Here is a 19,225-nt window from a genome sequence, read left to right as displayed (position 1 = left end):
CGGTGCTCTGGGTCCGCGCGCGACTTGGCATAGGCATGTTCCGTGGAGACGAGTTTGAATTAGGCCATCACACGCGTCAGGCCATACTCACGTGTGACCTATGCACACGGTGCACTGACGTCCTTTTTATGTCGCTTTGGGAAAGGCCTATGCAGTAAAGGTCGTCTTTTCATAACGCGTTTCCGTGGTTGGTGGAGACATGTAAGTTTGTGTGTTTCGTTCTCTGATGTATGACATATGCACACGTCAGGACTACGTTTCTATTTATACACAATATATGCTATGCGTAGAAACTCGTCTGATGGTTCTTGGTTCATTTGGTCAGATTCAGGCACATTTAACCCTGCAGGACTAATGACAAGGCCACCGATTGCTGGAGCTCATGAAACACGTGGTCCAAAATGAAGCTTTAATCAGGCCTTTCTTACTGCACATGAGGTTCCAGTCACCTTTGCAGCCAGACGTGATGCCAGACGCTGATGTACTATGAGGACACCTTGTATTGATCTGAGGCGAATCCATCGCAGGCATCTAGATCCAATAGGACGCATCTATACCCACGCACACACAAAACATCTGTAGCCCATTGTCAGACTCAAGCGAGGCCAGCTCCACTGACGCCCAGCGTCACACGTTTCATATGTGACACACGCGCGTGCACGCGCACATTCAAAATAAAACATAACAAGCAGCTTGAGCACTCGCACAGATGGCTCACGCTCCGGACAAGCTCACTGCGACTCCAAAAGCACACTCGCGAAGCCTTCTCATCAGTCTACACGATAGCGTTGTTCCTGAGTGCTACGGTGAGAGGTCAGTGAGCTGCACACCTCATGCGTGGGAGCTGTAACACGGGTCATGGTGAGTAGAGCCAACAGGGTGAAATGAGAGTACGAACTAAAAGCGCTTTTGTGTTATTACCTCAAATAAATGAGCATTGTCATTTGTAGACGCAAATCATTGATGACAGCCTAGCTGCAGCGCATTCCAAACCGTTAATCGGATATCTTGTGGGAAAGAGAGCATCTTCACAGCGGTAAACATGTGTAAAATATCAAAGTACGCACAAATATATAGACAGAGATGGAAAGAATATAACCAAGGCATAGTTGCCGACGAAAAACGCAATCGATCGGCTTTCTCTGCGGGCATAAAGCTGGACCAAAGCAAATCATCGTGCTGGATACCTCGGGTCAATGTACACAATATCTTCCTCTTGTTCAAATCGAATTAGTGCCGGCCTGTTGACCTTCCCAGTGTCATCAGCAGATGGAATTTGTCATATGCCTTGACCGTCACGCGCGCAGCACCGAATTGATATGACACTCTACCGATGTTACACCGTACGTTGTGCCACATTCATTAATAATACCTTGCGCACTGACACCATCCAAGATGCTAGGAGCGCTCCTTCCCCTCCCTACCGCTCCTTCCCACCCGTTGTCAAGAGCCGGAACGCGTCACCCCTTCTACCTTCGCCAGGTCTCTGACGCACCCTTGACGCCACCTTGCGCCACCTCGGCGGCGGCGGCAGTGGTACCAACGCACCAGTCAGTGGTATCCGTAGCCGCCGTGGCTGTGGTAGCCGCCGTGGCTGTGGTAGCCGCCGTGGCTGTGGTGGCCGCCGCCGTGGCCGCGGCGTCGCTTCTTTGGCAGCAGCACCGTGACGACGTCGTGCTGCACCGTCTGGTGCAGGTGCACTGGCTGCAGGCTGTAGTGCACCTGCTGCTCGTAACGCACCTTGTTCCGCGTCTGCTCCTTGCCATATTTGTCCACGTACGTCTCGGAGTAGGCCACGGGCTGCTGCGAGTAGTGCCGCACCGGAATGTGGTAGGTGGTACGGATGGGCTGCTCGTACGCCTGCTTGTGGATGACGACGCTGCTGGGGCTGCTGTAGCCGCCGCTGTGAGCGCTCACGCCGGCGCCGGCGCAGGCCACCAGCACCAGCGCGGTGACAAGCTGGGGACGGGGCGGCGCCGTTAGGCTGCGCAGAGTGGAGGAGGTCGAGCAGCCGCGGCGCTGCCATGGTGACGGCGGCGGGCGCGGCAGGGCACGGACGATGTGTCGTCAATGGTCATGTCGATTAGAAACGTCAGTGTGACTCCCGCTGCGGCTTAGACCCACAGATCGTTGAACGTGCGTCGAGAATCGAAGAGCCTGCACTTAACTTGGAAGTCGTCGGAAGTGAAGTCGTCCCGAGAAGCCATTACGCTTTAGACCACCGCGTTTCGAATCCCGCGTTCTCCGCACGTAGTCAATGATGAGGCGGGGCGGGTGCCGCGAGAACTCAAACGCCGTCGTTAACGTTCGTTAACAAGGCCAAGCATCTTATTTGTACAGGCCATCAGAATACATTCAGTGGATCGGTCACGCCATGCTTGCAGACATACGACAATCACGAAGCGAGACAAGACGCATTATGCACCGACAGGTATTTGCAACCTCCATGACCGCGATATGCTCCATAGCGAACAAAATCTTGTGTTCCAACCAGTTTTGGGCGTATAAACGGCTGGCCTTACCACTTATGCACGCGACAGTGGCAACATCTTGATGAAGTATTGACTTTGGTACGGGCTTTTGCAGGGTTTGTACACTGGACATAAGCTACTGCATCTGAGGCGCGTCGACGTCATTGGCGCGATCTTACATTGCAGCAGGATTCATGCGCTCAACGCTGTCAATAGCAGGATCCGACTCGCGCTTAAGTTTTGGTACCTGGCAGCCATGACTAGCAGACCTTAAAAAAATGATCAGTGAAGGGCTTTCAATGCTGTTAACAGCTTCAGATGCTGCTGTAAATGGGTCATTTGCGGTTTTTGGGTCAAAAAACGTGGTTAAATGCGAAACTGTTGTGACAGGCCTGTGTATATGATTAAAAGTAGTGTTAGAATTATACATGAAGCTCTTTATCAACTTTGCGGTCAAGGCAATAAAATTCATCCACAACATAGATGTTTCCCGTTTTAAGGTTTGGAAGAATATTTGATAAATGGGGTTAAACATAGAGGAGGCTGAGGAATACTCTGAGGAAGAGTTTCTCCCAAAAGAGCTTGTACGCCTTTAAAAAGATGACTATGTGAGCAATGCCACGGCAGGCCCATGCATTTTTTAAGTTAGGCGGGGTTTTGTTAAGGTGGAGTTGGACACCCAGAACAAAATTATTGTGGGAAGGCAATGATCTCAACCCAAGACAGTGAATGGTTCTGCTCGCTAGTGTAGAGACCCGGCGGTAACGGACATGAAACAGAAAATGGTAGTCATCGTTATCTCACTTTAAAATAGATATTTCATGAAAAATAGCACCAAAGAATGGCATAGGAAAGTCTGTGTGGGCTTGAGCAGAAGTGAAACAAAAAGTTGAGACAGCACAAAAACATGGCAGAGATGCAGATAACATACTGAAATGATAGGAAACGAAATTCCAAGACACCTGACGGGCGCATGCTTTGTAGTTAATATGTTCAGTATCTTCAGCTGGTGATGTTTGGCGCGTCAAGTGCTCAAGGGAGTCGAAAAAAGGTTCCACGGGCTCGACCGTGAACTGGATGTAGTCCCCGACATGAGAGAGATGGACTCCAAATACCCGGACCCGGCAATAGCTCGTGCTTATGTTGGAACACTTCAAGACGGGTTACGCAGTCGTATTGAATTCGTTGAAACTATTCGGAAATGTAAGATGGTGGCTCAATGGTGGGGGCTGAGGATCTGTGAAAAGCTTCGTCCGCACTGGTACCTAAGAAAGGCTGAGAATACGCTGCCGATGTCGAGTAAAAACAAAACGGACGCTAACACGTTGAGTCAGCACATTCACACGACGCGGGTACAGATCGCACGTCACTGTGATGCAAAAGCGACGGAATTTCAGAGGTCGGGAATGGAAGTTTAGCACAGGCCTTTTCCACAGGCTTATCTCGAGACGATACACATTTGACGCTTGCCATGCAACGCAGATAAACTAAATTTTGACTGCCGCTGCTTTCTTGCGTAAAGAGACTTCAGGTCAGGCTGGTAAGGCCATCGGTATGTGTCTAATCTAACAGAACAAGTCTGCCGTACAGCTCAGTTCGTGAAACACTCTCCAATATTGTTGGAAAGTGCTGCACGAAACACGTCGTTTAGTGTTTCGTAGAGTGAAAGATCACTTGTGGATGAAATGGCTTGGAGCCGTTTTATGTGAATCGGTTGGTCGTGAATGCCCCAAACCGACAGGTTTGCCGAATAGAGGCTAGTCACACGGAGTGGCGGAGTCACTGGAATGGATTCGGCTGCGAACATGAGCTCCAGCCGTTAGCCCATTTCCAGTGTCCTTTACGCGGTGGTTTCCAAATCCCCAAGAGGAGTGAGCGGGGAGACTGGTCGTGGAAAGGTTGTATATGGGAAAATAGTCCGTGGCTTGCTCGTGACTGAAGAACCGGCCGACTCCTTAACCGGCTAACCGGCTGTGCAGTAGTGAATGCATATTGCTTAATTTCTGGCAGAACTAGACGAATGACACTTTATGGGCTTTCGTGGACAAGTTTACCATGATGACTATGTCAGAGAAATTTCAGTTACAGGGACAGATCTGTGATACATAAACTGCGATGTCGCAGATGAAATACAGAGACTAGGAGTCTGTTAAGAACGTGAAACTACTTTTCACTTGTTTTGCAGCTGCAGCTAAAACAAAACTGATAACTGAACAATTGTAAGCCTATGCCCTACGCCGATTAAGGGAGATCGAAATGGCAGTTGGTAAAGCACACTTTGCTGCGGTGGAATATTCAGAAATGTGTTGGCTGAAGAAAACCTGCTGGTAGAAAAGCCAACTATATAGGAAGCCACTTGCAACGAGCAGTCTTTTAAGTTTTGGTCGCTTATTAAGGACCGAATTTGCCAGGGGATCTCGGAAGAGAAAAAGGTTTCATGCCGCTTTTACACGAAACGCCCTGGAAAGTTGTAAGGCATTGATACACTCAACACATCTTAAAGGGCAACTAAAACTTGTTTCCTTTCGCAAAATAGGGGACTGGTCACTTGGTGCTAACAAGAAAACGTACCACATGGTGATGTGAGATATCAGCCCAAACAAAAAGATAGCGTCTTGTGAAGCACCAAATGTCAAAGGCAACGTTGAGAAAGATGATCTTCGAGGGCTTTGGATATCACGGGTACGCGTAAACATCTGCGGTAGCCTACACACGGGAAAGGATAGACAAACTGCTAAGATCATGCACCATGCGACTGCGACAGCATCATGCAACAACAACTGTGGATGGAAGTCAGAGGCTAGGGCTGAACATTAAAAAGTACAACGGACTAGGTGTAGGTATGAACTGCGACGGAGAAAGATGGAATGCGATATTAACCATTCTGATGGTGCCTACGCTTTTAAGCATGACTTATGAAGACATCTAAGAAAGGACGATACTTTTCGGGTTTCAAAACATTGGTAGGTTCTAAGGTTTTCACGCAGCTCAAGATATAACCGGGCCTTATCACGTATTATCATACAAACTTAATGGCTAGACCAACTGTCGCATGGTTGTAAAAATGCCAAAGGAGATGCCATACTACCTGAAGGCCTGGGCAGTCCTCGGAATAAAAGATAACTATGTGTAATTGGAAAGTTCACTGAAGGAAGACTGCGTCACAGGAAGCAACATAACGTGGTTGGAGATCAAGGTAGCACTATATTAGGATCTCATCGGTCCGGCTTTTATAAATCGGAGGCTCAAGGAAGTATAAGGCGAGTTCATAGACGTAGGGACAAGAATAAGGACGGTGTTGAGAAGAGCTTTCGTGCGTAACAATTTAACAGTAATATTGCAACCCTACTGTGGTGCATGAAAAGAGAAGAATGTCCAAACTGGTTACACATGCACACTTTTTGAAACGATCCTATTTGTCTGAGAAACAGATAAACAATGGCCCAAGGGTTCAGCAAGTATGCAATTCCTGCGGAACAGAAGCCACTGAAACGATGAGAGGAGGTGACAGAAGCTGCGGTTATCTGTACTCAGCAGGGCAAAAACAAGGCCTAGAGACTTGTGCGTGCGGTGATGTCTGGCCCCAGAAACGGCATCGGTGGTAAGGGGCCCCAGCAAGCAACACACACGCCTACGGCATCAACGTCATCGGTGGCAAGGGCCCCCAGCATACAACACACACACTCCTAAAGCATTAACGCGCAAATTGGCATAGCGTACAGCGGGACCCGCTGCAAGGCGAGCAACGCTAGCACCTGGAGCACCACAAAGCCAGAGTGGGAAATACAAAGGACACGCGGGGTCGTAATCGGAGAGTTCATGGAGAAGGATCCCGGGATAAGATAACAAACCGCGCGCTGAGCGCGCCCATCAGTGCTTGCCGCCGCGGCCCACGTAAGCCCACTTGATGAGGTCGCCCGGCCCGAGGCCGTGCCGCTGGCCGCCGTAGTACGACTTGACGTGGCCGTGGCTGTAGCCGTAGTCGTACACGTCGCCGCCGCCGTAACCGCCGCTCTTCTCGTCGCGGACGTAGATGACCTGCACGTCGTCGTCGCCCTTGCCGCGTCCCTTGCCGCGGCGGCCGCCCTTGCCACCCCGGCCCCGGCCCCTGCCCCTGCCCCCCTTTCCACCGCCCCTGCCCCCCTTGCCACCGCCCCGACCTCCCTTCCCGCCGCCCTTGGACTCGTTCTGCCGGAAGAATCCGTAGCGTGGGTCGCCGTAGTGACCGCCGTAGCCGCCACCGCCATAGTCGCCGGCACCCTCGTAGTCGTTTATTTGCACCACGTGGGTGTAGCCGGAGCCGTAGCCGCTGTGCCCGTAACTTGGCGCGTGAGAGCTTCCTCCATACCCTCCACCACCAAAGCCATCGCCGCCGTAGCCACTGCTGCTGTAGCCACTGCCGTAGCCAATACCGTCGCCCGTGTAGTAGCCGGAGCCGCCCTGGCTACCGCCGATGCTGAAGCCGCCGCCCTGCTCGTGGCCGCCGTAGCCACCGCCGTAGCCACCACCGTAGCTGCCGCCGTAGCCGCTATCGTAGCCACCGCCGTAACCAGAGTTGTGAACTGGGTAGCTGGGCCCGACGCTGACGTGGCTGGGGCCGATGGAGCTGGCAGCAGCGTACTGGTCGCCGCCGGCCGCCAGCTGACCCGAGGTCAAGTCATGGGTGTCGGGTCGAACGTCGGTGGCGGCAGTCAGGGTTAGTGACGCGAGCAGCACCTGGGGGGCGCACAAGTCGGTCGTCTGTCAGCCGGCCATAGTCAGTCTCTAGTCGGGTACGTGAAGCCGCGCGTGACACAGACACACGGTGCGGCGAGAAGTGCAGAGCGCACAGGGGAAGCATGGGGAGGAATTACACGACAACGTACACGTAGCTTATGATCATTTTCATCAGGCTGCATCGGATGATGCGAGTGTGGGATTTCTTGCCTCTCCGTTATCCATCTTTCATAATTTTCATACGATTGATCGTTAGATGCTCAATATGTATTTCACAATTCTCTTCAGCTCGCCGGCTTTGCTGACGAAGTGGCTCAGTCCAGTGTATATTTCTTTGGTGATAACTGATTTCATCTGAAAGTTGTTCGACATGTTAAAAGCATGATGTCTGGTTGCGCCAACGGCCAGTCGCTGAGGCCGTGATATTGGGTAACACCTAAAAAAAGTCACTGACTCTTGCCAGCATGTGAAACCTGTTCTACCCTGATATGCCACTCTTTTTTGTCGTTATTTCTGTGACGAATAGACGTGTCAAACGTCGTCATGCCATCAAGTAATGACGGACGCATAGAGGACGCATCTTGTTATATTGATGATAAGTACTTATCGAGCCTCTCGAAAGCGTCAGTTACTTCCAGTGTCACATAAAAAGATGCCCTTAGCCGTTTACACAAATATCTTCGGGCCTCATCTGCAGAGGAAAGTGCTCGACAACGTCGTACAAATTAACACCTGTGTTGCTTTTTCCACAGAAAATCAAAAATTGATGGTGCAGCCACTGACCCACACATCAATATATTCAGTCGCTAATTAAGGTTTTGCTTCTTGACGAGGTTGTCATCATTTTACCCTGACTTATTAGCTTCTGATAATAGAAAGCGTAAATGAAATTCATTTCTCATTGCATTCGAGACATCTCATCTAATGATGCTGCTAATCTGATAGTATAAATTCTTATGCTGAAAACCACCGATCAACAGCAATATCAACATCAACGATCGAGGTCAACAAGCGATATGCTAGGATGAATTGGCTAAACAAGGATATCAAAAGGCCTTTGGAGAATATTTTGAGAATGCTGATAATATATCCCATTGTTTACTCTCTTGGAGTACTCCCATTAAATATCCCAATTTTTGCTTCATATATTCACTGAAGTAATGCCACCTAGTCTAAAGTAGGTTAGTGGTTTGCAGCATAAGAACCCAGCATGCCGAGTCGAGGGTTCTCCCTCCTTACTTATGTCAAATGATCGGCAAAGCGGGGCTTAATACCAATGCCCTTTAACATAATATATATTATTTTGAGCGAGAGCAGCCCCATTACAGCTTCGGCCCTCACCCCGACCAGGTCAGCACAGTTTCCATCCTCAGATGGGACGGTTTGGCCTGCGTGTAGGACTCACGAAGCAAAAGGTGTTTGGCGGTAGCACGTGAAGCATGCATCGATGGCTCACCCATTTTTTTAAGTCAGTTTATTTCAGTATATCTTTTAAGTCGTTTTTAGCCCTTGTACATGAGTGAGTAGAGCCTGTCACCTTTTGGTACCCATATGGACAGGAAAATTCCTTCTCCTTTCACACATTGCCAGGTGAGGATGCGTCGGTGTTGAGCATCCGAGCACAACTTTGCGGAGGGAGACGTTTAGATTTTTGGCGACTTACGAAAGCATTTGGAAAACACTGATATTTGAGTGAATATTAGCCTCAATGGAGTAACCTATGTGCCCATGCAGCTTTCATTCTTTCATGGCCCAATCTGGCTTTGTTTCAGCCTCAGCTTCTTGCGTTTGAGACCGGTTTCGGAACGTGACAGGGGCTGTTTCCGAGTGCATTACTGACGAACAGTGTACGAGGGGTGTTGAGGTCGTTTAACGATTCATAAACGACACGCTCGCCTGCAGCGCACAGGAAGTTTCTCGTCTATGCTGGCTCTGACTGCTAGGATCTGGCAGAAACCATACAGGCGGCAGATGAGGGCATTGGAAGCGTTCGTCAAGCATCGTCCTCCATGTGCACCTCAACAAGAGCGAATTTGACCTTTTACAGTTTAAATCCGGTCGTATGGGTCAAATAAACCTGTTGTAGACCATTCCTGCCATTTTAAGAAATCAGTATGCTACGGCAATGAAAAACAGCGTTAAATGACTCTGGGAACCTCTATCAGATGAACACTAGAGGAAAATCGGCAGGTATGACCTGTGATATATCTTTTCAGGTCAGAGGGGTGAAGGTTATTGTTGTATTGATCCTTTGGCTATGGAAAGCACTGAACAGGTCACATCAATGGAAAATGGCATGAGAAAGACATTTTAAAGGTGAAAGATATGTGCATTTAACACGTGCTCGGGTGGAGGATCAAATTGACCCACCCAAAGGTTTTTCCGGAATGGTTTCCGAACAGCACGGCGTAGCCCCGCCAAATTTTACATAGATGTAAACAGCTGAATAAAAAATGGTCTGGTATCAAAAGTCTAGATGCACCTTGTAAGATCGCTGACCTGCGGCAGGTCAAAGTCAAGCCATGGATTTAGCGAAGTCAATTTCTAGGGTCAGACAAAGTCATACATCTCTGAAATACTTTCTTAGGCAGTACAGCAATTGAATGAGCAAATTCCGTTGACCTAGGATCAGATACGAAGGTCAGACCAAGGTTAAAATCAACCTGTTTTATTTATCTATGGTTTGCTGGGTGGGATAGTTTCTGGGGCCCATTTCAAATTTGTTGATTACAGGAACCGTATTATGCATCTTTCATGGACTTTTTAGAGGTCAGAACAGGTCACTGGCCTAAAATGGTACGGGTCAACATTTTGTTTTTATGAACATACTGCTCAGTATAATCTTTGTCGCTCACTCAAATCAAAACATAAGGCACTCTTGTATGATGTTGGTCATCATGACCTTCGAAAGATCAAACAAGGTCACTGACCTTAAATGAGCTCGTGACCTCCTGCTCAGAACACCTTTCTAGCTTCTGGGGGCACTTTGGAGGCCAATCTGGATTTTGACCCTATTTGACCTTATTTGACCTGAATGTCATAGCTTAGGGGCCTAAAAATTTAACCTTAGTCAGTTCATGTAAAGGTCAACAGACCCTGTGATTTAGTGTCTCTAGATCTATTCGTTCTTGAGATCTCAGGGACGTCAAATTAATCCCTACCCGGGCGAAGGGCATTCAACCGGCCGGCCGGGGGCGTGTTAAACCTTAAATCGTATAAATTTTGAATAATCTCATCTACTTACAAAGGTCAACATTTGACCTTGCTTGATATCGGATGAACTGACATTTAAAAGTAGGCAGAACGATCGTAATGCGTTTCAGATAAATGAAGTCAAGAATACCAGTCTAGGCAAATTTCTTCTGAGTTTATATTCTGCTAAAAATAAGCATTATATGTCACTTTTGAGCAATAAACCACCAGCTTGAGCTCGAGAATCATACCACTGGTCACAAGATGCCAGGGTCAGACATTTCAAAAAATGCCATATGTGTACAAACGATTCAACTCAGCTTGTCAAAACTTCGTTAACTTGCTAAAAATCGGCCAGACGTTATTCCAGAAAAAAACCTTGCCGGCGGCCGCTTAACCCCACCACCTCCTCCCTCCTGGGATGTTGATCAGATGCTTTGAAAATACCATACCATAACTTAAAATAGTTTTGCTACTTGTTACTGAAAACTCATGCTAGTAAGATTAGTTGCAATCAGTTACAAAGATGTGAGCTCGCCAAAGTGTCGCTGACTGGGCTGGTTGTTGCGGCTCCAGCTGGGCAGCTGGAGGCGCAACATTTTCATTCAGCTGATGCCCAGGCTCTGTCAGCCTGCGACCAAGCTCTTGATTACTCGTGCCAAGCGTAGGAGAATCGGCTTGTAATGAACAAATATATAATGCTGGGCGGGTCATCGTATGGAAATGGCATTGACTTTAGGGTGCTTAGTAAAGACCCACAACGTTTCGTCCAAATGGTCCGATCATTGATTTAAAATGCGACTGAAATTTGTAGCTGAGGAATTTGTAATTCTTACCTTGAAAATTTTCACTTCGTCCACCCTTTGCCAACGAGTTCAAGCGATCCGTGAACCATCCAACGCGTCAGAAAATGTCACGTTAGTACCTTCCCAGCGTGCGAGACGGTGGATATTGGTTGGCATGATTATCGTCAGCTGCATTATTAAGCGGCATTAGCTCCTATTCGCCACCCTGAGGCCAAAACTTTGCCGGCGAATTGTAACGGAAAGTGCGGGCAGCCATTGCAATCTGGATCTCTTGGCAATCTAGGCGAAACGCCGCAGCTTGTCACGCACTCAAACGTTCAGACTCTGGAGGATAGGTTCACCATGTCTTGTCCCTTTAGTGGTTTACCAGGCACGCCCATTCGGACATAATTTATCGAGACTTGTCCTATGGCATCCAACCGAGCGGTTGCCGGTCTGATGGAATAATCAAACTAAAATACTCTGAAATGTTTAAAGCGTGCTATCTGATCAAAATCTGATATGATCAGATTTCGGTCAACTAATCAACTGGTCGATTGGTCACTAAGTCCTTCGTTGCCCTACAGTTGTCAATCCTATGTGAGCATCCTGCAAACCAAGAACTTAACCTGAATAGGTGGGACATCTAAAGCCTGCGATGTATATTGGGAGGGCGTTTGTGGCGGATGCGCCCGGTACGCAAGCAAATGACGACGGTCCACGGATTTATCGTTTTAAGTAGAACCACTACTATCCTTCAACCTGTGCGGCCCACAGCCGCCCCCACACGTGCCCTCTCACCTTGTAAGTGGCCTGCATGTCCTCGCGCCTGGGCTGCAACTGGTGGCCGTATCCTGGCCTCGATTCGTTATATACGCGACAGGTACAAGCGGACTTCGGTCCACTTTCGGACAGCGACCGTGCAGCGGCCGGTGAAATGCCGCGCCGCAAACGTCCAGTTTTTGCGCCCCCGCGCCCAGGAAAAGGGCCCCGGAGTATGCTTGGAGCAGCTGCCGGCATGTCGGTGGTGAAAGACGCGGCGAAGAAATGCGCGGCGCGAGACCGGGCAGTCGCGGCCGTCCGAAAAAGTCCGGTCAGTTACGGCGGTGACAAACGAAATGACCGACCGCGCCAGCTCGCCAGCGGTCCGGTTCCAGTGGTGTGCAACTGCGGCAGGCGATTGGGCTGGGCGTGGCACGGAGTACTTCTGTTGCCTCCCATACAAACTTTAAGGCCTCCGGTATGCCTGAGAAACCGATTGTGAACAAAAAATTGACATTTAACGCAGGCTTGATTAAAATGTGTCAGTTGTCATCACCGGGATGAAGCCTACATGGAACGGTGGAAACGCAGCTGAAAACAGGGTCTCAGTTATTTTGTGAGGGCACCCGAAATGTTTGATGCATTCGTTATTTGCACGTTGTCCAGCAATCGGTTAAAAAGCCTCCCTTCAGAGGCTGCCCGATGCCAATGGGGCAATGTAATGAACAGTTCAAATCAAATACATGAAAATCAAAGAGAAAAGGTTCGAGTCAACTTCTACCAAGCGCTGAACCAGACCGAACGAGCAGAAATCGTGTAACCAGTCATTAACATCTCACCATGCATAACACAGTGACACTAAACGACATTTGACATCCAATCAAAATACCTCTGTTAACTGTGTTTTTGTTCACCGCCACTTCACCATCCGGCTGGTTTGTTGCAGCGGCAAGGCGCAATTCATTCATCACTTGTCATAAGACATGTTGCCATTAGTAGGGTGGCAGGTGTACCGCACGGTCGCCAGGCGGAACGTCGCATCGAGCGTCTTCCCGTGGCGTTTCTTCGCACCGGTACTTCGTTAATTTTTCAGTGAACTGTGCACGAAATTTAAGTCACAAACCTTCGTTTTGCAGTGCTTCGCATCTCAAATGTCTGGAGCAGATATTCGCATTGCAAACATGTAAATGTATATGTTTGCACACAAATGCTTGCATGTGCAGAGACTCTATCCACAAAGTTTCGTTTGCACATTTCTTCGCCGACACGATATTACTTGCCATTATTTGTATTGCCTTTCACCTTCTACGCTGGCTTATCCACTGGACTGGAGCATTTAACTATTACATTGTCACACAGGAAGGAGGGGGGGGGGGGGATGTTGAGTGGATGGTTGATGAGTGGATGCCCAATGACTGAAAAATGGCGAAACGTATTGCTTTAAAGGGGAGCTGGAATCAAGGTTCGAGGGACTGGAAACCACAACTGAATAAGAAACTACACACATATTGTCAACGAAATGCAAAATGAACCAAAATGAATCAATATGTATGCAAAGTTTTGTGAACGCAAATAGCTGTGTGCAAACGGATGGGCGCATGCGTAGTTCTACACACACCAGTTCTCACGATATGAAGATTTAATTTGTTCCTTGCGAAGTTTTACAACACAAATCTTTGTTGCAAACGAGGCTTAGCGCTACCAAGTTTTTATACTAAAATGGATATAAAAAAGCGCAAACATAAGCAACATGTTCAGAGTTCGAAGTTGGTCGCACCAAAAGAAGGCATAATATGGCTATCAGGCCTTGAACGGTACCGTGTTAATCATCAGACCTTAATTTTGATTTCCGGTAGGCCGAACAGCCATAAAATCTGTATTTCTATCATCGCATTTTAGTGCTTTATTTGTGTTTCTACTGAAATGAGCAGACCATGATGATGACGAACATAAAAAGCATGCAACAACCGTGTGTACTTGACACAAATCCGGACGATGCTACAGAAAGACAGGCGAAGAAGCCGGCGCCGTGCGTTTATAATGCTCTAACGTAAACACCCAGTGCCCGATATTCACCTGTGCCGGGTCGGCCTGTTCGAGGTCAGCATCCACCGTGATATCTGCTGAGAAACTGACGTTTTCCTGACGCTCAGACGTTTTATTTGCATTACTGATAAATGGTGCAGCTTAGAGTGTACCCTAATATAGCTAGGTTAATGGACTTCAGTACACCCGTGCCCGTTAAGCGGGTGCGGTGTCATATAACGACTCTGTTGACGTTGCCTGCTATCTCAAGCTGTGCTCATCCTCAAGATTGACCAAGAGTGACAACGGCTCAGAAAGGTTCTTAAAAATGAAAGATAAGACGCGTGAATCCGGGAAATGCCCCTAATCTGTGCAGACGCCGGCACTAGGATGTGTCAGAAAAGGTGCATCATCCGAGCTTCAAACGTCCACTTGCAGTTCAGCGTTAAAGGCTGCAAAAATACACACCGGCAACGAAACCGGTGGGTTTGCAAAGTCCGAAGTGGAATATTAGATACGCTCATTGGCAGCCACAGATTAGCCTGCACGAACATCGCCTGAACCTCAGAATGTTGCTCAATCCAGGTCCCATGATGAAACTGCGCGTTTAGCCTGGGGCGAATATTCCTAACGTGTAGCGATTCTACCATCTTGATGTCCGTTTTGTCTTAGGCTGTTGCTAAAATTTCAACTTTTAATTGGTAATTGTAACGCTTTGCCCCACTGCTGCGCGTCGACCTACCGTGTTCTCCCATTGGCGCATACGCTTTGTGTAAACGCGCGTTCCCAATGTGCCCATTAAACCGGTCATGAATGTATGGCTTTGTTTCTCCTACATAAACCATTCCTGAGTAAAGGTTATAGGATATATCGTATATTGCGTTCTTTCGCATGTATTTCTCTTTTAGTGCATTCACACATGTTGAGAAATCCTACCCCCACCTGGACATATTGAGGTCTCTAGCGCACATCATACTAGCAAGGACTTTAAGTTAGGATCACTAGTCCACGCTACCCTAAGGCTATGCATATTACCCGATCGTACAGTGGCATTGAGTTCTTTATACACATCGTCGTCTATAAAATGGTGTTTCACGTAGACGTATTTCGTTTGCTTTGCCCTCTTGCATCTTGTACGCAAAACCTATTGCTGCGTTACATCGAGAAGCGGCAGATATCACTCTGTGTTCTGGGTGTGCATTCCCACGGGAAATGAGGGCCATTCTAGCGAGACTATGCTCACACTGTTGCGGATCAGGACATACCCGCACCGCTCTCCGCATCTGTGGAATGGGAAACGCCGACAGTCGGGGGTTGCGTCGGGTCGTAAGTCAGTACGTATGGTAGGAGCGACCATTGGTTCAGAGGGGCGATGGCGTCTTTCCGAGGTTTTCACTCATTCTATTTGCAGTAGCGCCCGTTTTCTCGAAACCCGTCTGAATCGCTCAGAATTTCTATTTGAAGTGGCTGCTCCTGTGGGAGACATCTATTGGACTCCCTGTTCACCAATATGCAAGTAACACATTGCACTTGGCTTGCTCTTTCCAACTTTTGTGTTCTGTAACATTTGCAACACACTAATTTGTTAAAATGCTTGTGTGATAAATGTTACAAAGGCTATGGCAGTATTTCTAGAAAAAAAATATGCAAACATAAGGCTTTGATTCGTGACTTCAACGAAACGTCATGCTATGGCTTTTATTTCTCCTCTAGGGCCTAAAGTCTCGCACTAATTCAAACTTCAACCAGTGCACTTCTCCGTAACTGACCCTAGCTGCCCTCTATGCCAATCACCAACATTCACTTGCATTAACGTCATTCATACCAATAGGGGTGCTACTTTTAAGCCCATAAGCCCACAATGTGTGGGCCAAAAGAGCTCAAAAGTGGTACCTCTAACTCGTAACAGCTGACAATAGCTTTGAGCAGATTCCGCCGTCGTCATGACGGCGGTTGTCGTGACGAAGATGGTCGCGACAACTGCAGCTGTTGCAGTCTCGAGATGCGCTACGGGGATATCCAAGGCTACTAGAGAAGCCTACGCAGACATGACGTCACTATGGGACAAAAGTTTGGTAACCCGTATTGTGGTTCTTGGTTGATACTACGCTAAGGTTGGTAGATACTAGTAACATGATACCGAATGGGGATTTCGCCAATGACTTGGTAGCAATCCTATTCTGCATGTTTGTTTTAATGTTTTGTGAGCAGAAATACATTTTGCATTTCAAACCTTCTAAAGACAAATCAATACAACGATCTATTTCCAAAAATAGATCCTTCTAAACCGCGTTTTCTAGGTTCAGAAACCGCCCCACATTCGTCGTAGTAAACGGGGCTGAACGTTGATATGCAGTGCCACTTTGTGAAATGTGTATTTATTTGTAAATAAATGGATATCATGTGTAATGGTTACATTGAATTTATAAATGGGCAATAACTGTCCATTTATCGCCATACTGCAGTACCTACATGCATGGGCATAGGAACAGGGGGGGGGGGGGGGGGGCGAGGGCCATCCCCCACTTCTTAAGGTGGGGGGTCAGCAGCGTTAACTGGCCCCCACTTTTCAGAAAAAGGTTGTGTTTGGCTTACTTTTGCACTGCATTAAACATATATGTCAATTTGCCTGACTTACCAGCCATCTCCCCTAACATGCGTCATCTTTTCCCTTGCTCATTGGCCATCGCTTAGTGTTACAGCCGCGAGGCCGACGCTATACGGCCTGGAGACTGCAACGCTGGGCGTCGAGGCTCTTGTTGCGATAACTTGCGAGCGCGCATGTTCAAGACCATATTACGTAGTTTTCTATCAGTAATTAGTTCTGACAGGATCTTGAACATTTTATGACGAACATGGGTTAGCCATGTTAATGCAACTTAGGAACCCCATTTAATCTACAATCTACGGTCAGGGAGAGCTCAATATCTCTGAAGAACACAGAAAAACACGGAACTGGAGTCTATGTGACAGCTATTGGACTACCTGCGGTGATCAGGGATGTTGATGCGTCAGTGAGGGTTACTGTGCTGATCTGGGGCTAACTATGCGGGTCAGAAGGCCTCCCGTGTTAGGGATGGGAACAAAGTGATATGACATATCCTTTTAATGGCCTCCAGATCGACCAGGAGATCCTGCCCGTGTCACAAGAATGATAGCCAGAAGGCGCAATGGGACTTTGGGACGCAACTTTACAATGGGACGGAATGGCTCTTTAGCACTTGACCGGAAACGGTAATGTACCCCGGTTTTCTACTCAAGAAGCCCGTTGCCCGGAAGGATATAAGGGGTCTCATTATCGCTGGGTAAATGGAAGTCTCATTATTGTTGAATAGGGTGAGTCGAAATGAGCTTTAAAAAGCAAGGTCATGCAATGTTAGCCTGAGAACATTCATTTTTTTAGAATTTATTATTGAAGCAACTTAAATCAAAAGGCTTGAACATACCCACCCGCAGCCTCGAGAGCAAGGACAAAAATGGTCTGGGTTGCCATTTTCCTAAAACCGATAAGTTTCGGCCACTGAAAGTGGCACCAGACAGCGGGCGCCGCGTTAATTTGTCTTCTGGACAAAGGGCTAGCTGCAAAAACACGAAAAATAGAGATTCTACTTTCACTCTTCCAGTTTAACCACCAGATTCCAGTCCCACTTCGCGATGCTTTAAGGGCCGATCCGTTCTTTTTATCAGTCTAAAAATTGCACACGTTAAATATGCTCTCGGTCTGCCTTCTGAATGTAAGATCTAATGTCATCAGGCGTTCAAGGAAACTTTTTCAGAAGCGTCGTCATTTTCATCCACCCGTTGGCCACAACTTAGCATTAGCTGTTAGACCAACGCTGTGCGGTAACAGTCTGCAACGTCTGAGGTCAAGGCTCGTGTTTCTAAGATTTTCAAGTGCGCATACTCTAAATTACGTCACATAACTTGTGTTACTAGTCGATTAAAGTGCTTAAAGGTAACCATTTCAGAAGCGCCATCATTTTCGTCCACCGGTGGGCCACGGCTAAATATTGGCTACCAGGCTAACGCTCCGCAGACCATGGAGACTGCGACGCCAGATGTCGAGGTTTTGTTGCTAAGATTCGCGAGCGTGCATATTAAAGAAACGCGTTACATAAATTGTATCACTAATTGATTCTGACTCAATGGTTGACATTTTCAGACAAACATGGCTTGGCCATGTTGGTGCACATTGTTAACCCCTCGAACTGCAAACAAATCTTCATCTTTAAATTTTGGACCAAACATATCGATCTACAATCAACCTTCGCGATGTCTTTAATGTCTGTAGAGCCAAAATAAAACATTCTGACAAAGTTCTGAATTATGTTGGTTTATAAAAAATCCACTAAACCAGTGTAAATTAACGGCACCGGCTATTTATTGCATGCCGCCGTTCAACGCCTGATTTCTGCAGTTTACTGACTTCAAAATACAAGCAGAATCTAGCTCAAGGTAGTTCCTGGTTTCTGTTCTGGTTACAAGTAGAAATAACAATACGACAAAGAAAACCGCGCCACTTGTTAACAAGTAGGCTAGATCCGGGGATTTGGGGGGAATCACCATAAGATGGGCTTTTTTGTCAACCTTGTGTTCCCCTCGGCAAGGCTCTGGCTACCTACACACAAAAGCAAATCAAGTCGTGTACGTTGCATGATGGGCAATGAAGTATCCGTTGGGCCAATTCATACCTAAGGCAGACCGCTTCCCGGGGGATTTTTCTGCCATAGTGTCGTGTAATGGAAGGTGATGAAGGAAAAAGATGCTGTTGCAGCTGTCCAATATACGCTTCATGCACTATGTAGTAGCAACGCTGATCCAAAAGTATGCAAAAAAGCAGCCATACGATCAGTTTGCAGTCAGTCATGCCGGAGACACCCGGGCCAGGGCAGTGGCCACCGAAGGCGGACAGGAGCAGGGCCCAGATAAGGAACATATGACAGATGGGCCTTGTTATGTGGCTTGGTTCTCAAAAGGAAATCTCCAGTTTTGTGGCTTTTGTCACATTGTTTCTGGCAGTTTCAAGCTCCCATATTTGTTTCCGCCGAAAATGCTGCGACAGGTCTTATCTCTTGAAAAGCAGCCAGCGAAATGAAGACGCATGAAAAATCTGTCGCACTGTGAGCCATCGATCCACTTCCAGAATTCTACATTTTTTTTCATTTTCTACAAATCATGTTAATGCTGTAATTTTGAGGCCAAATGTTGCGGAACAACAGACAAAATAAACTTCAATTGGCTGCTAACAACCATCAAAACCAAGCATGGACTTGA

The 19,225-nt window shown here is 47.6% G+C and overlaps 1 protein-coding gene across 1 annotated transcript; it reads right to left on the bottom strand.

Moving 5' to 3' along the window:
• Positions 1–1,551: 1,551 nt before the first annotated feature.
• LOC119093539 (glycine-rich cell wall structural protein 1.8-like) lies at positions 1,552–11,983 on the bottom strand. The gene is made up of 4 exons (XM_037216500.1): positions 11,966–11,983; positions 6,729–7,187; positions 6,366–6,539; positions 1,552–1,959 (listed from the first exon to the last, which is right to left on the bottom strand). The coding sequence occupies exons 1-4, from the start codon at positions 11,981–11,983 to the stop codon at positions 1,552–1,554; spliced, it is 1,059 nt and encodes a 352-aa protein (XP_037072395.1).
• Positions 11,984–19,225: the final 7,242 nt, after the last annotated feature.

Source organism: Pollicipes pollicipes, unplaced genomic scaffold, assembly GCF_011947565.3.
Source record: "Pollicipes pollicipes isolate AB1234 unplaced genomic scaffold, Ppol_2.1 Scaffold_4002;HRSCAF=4701_pilon_pilon_pilon, whole genome shotgun sequence".
NCBI lineage: Eukaryota > Metazoa > Arthropoda > Thecostraca > Pollicipedomorpha > Pollicipedidae > Pollicipes > Pollicipes pollicipes.
This window is presented reverse-complemented; position numbering and strand designations above follow the sequence as displayed.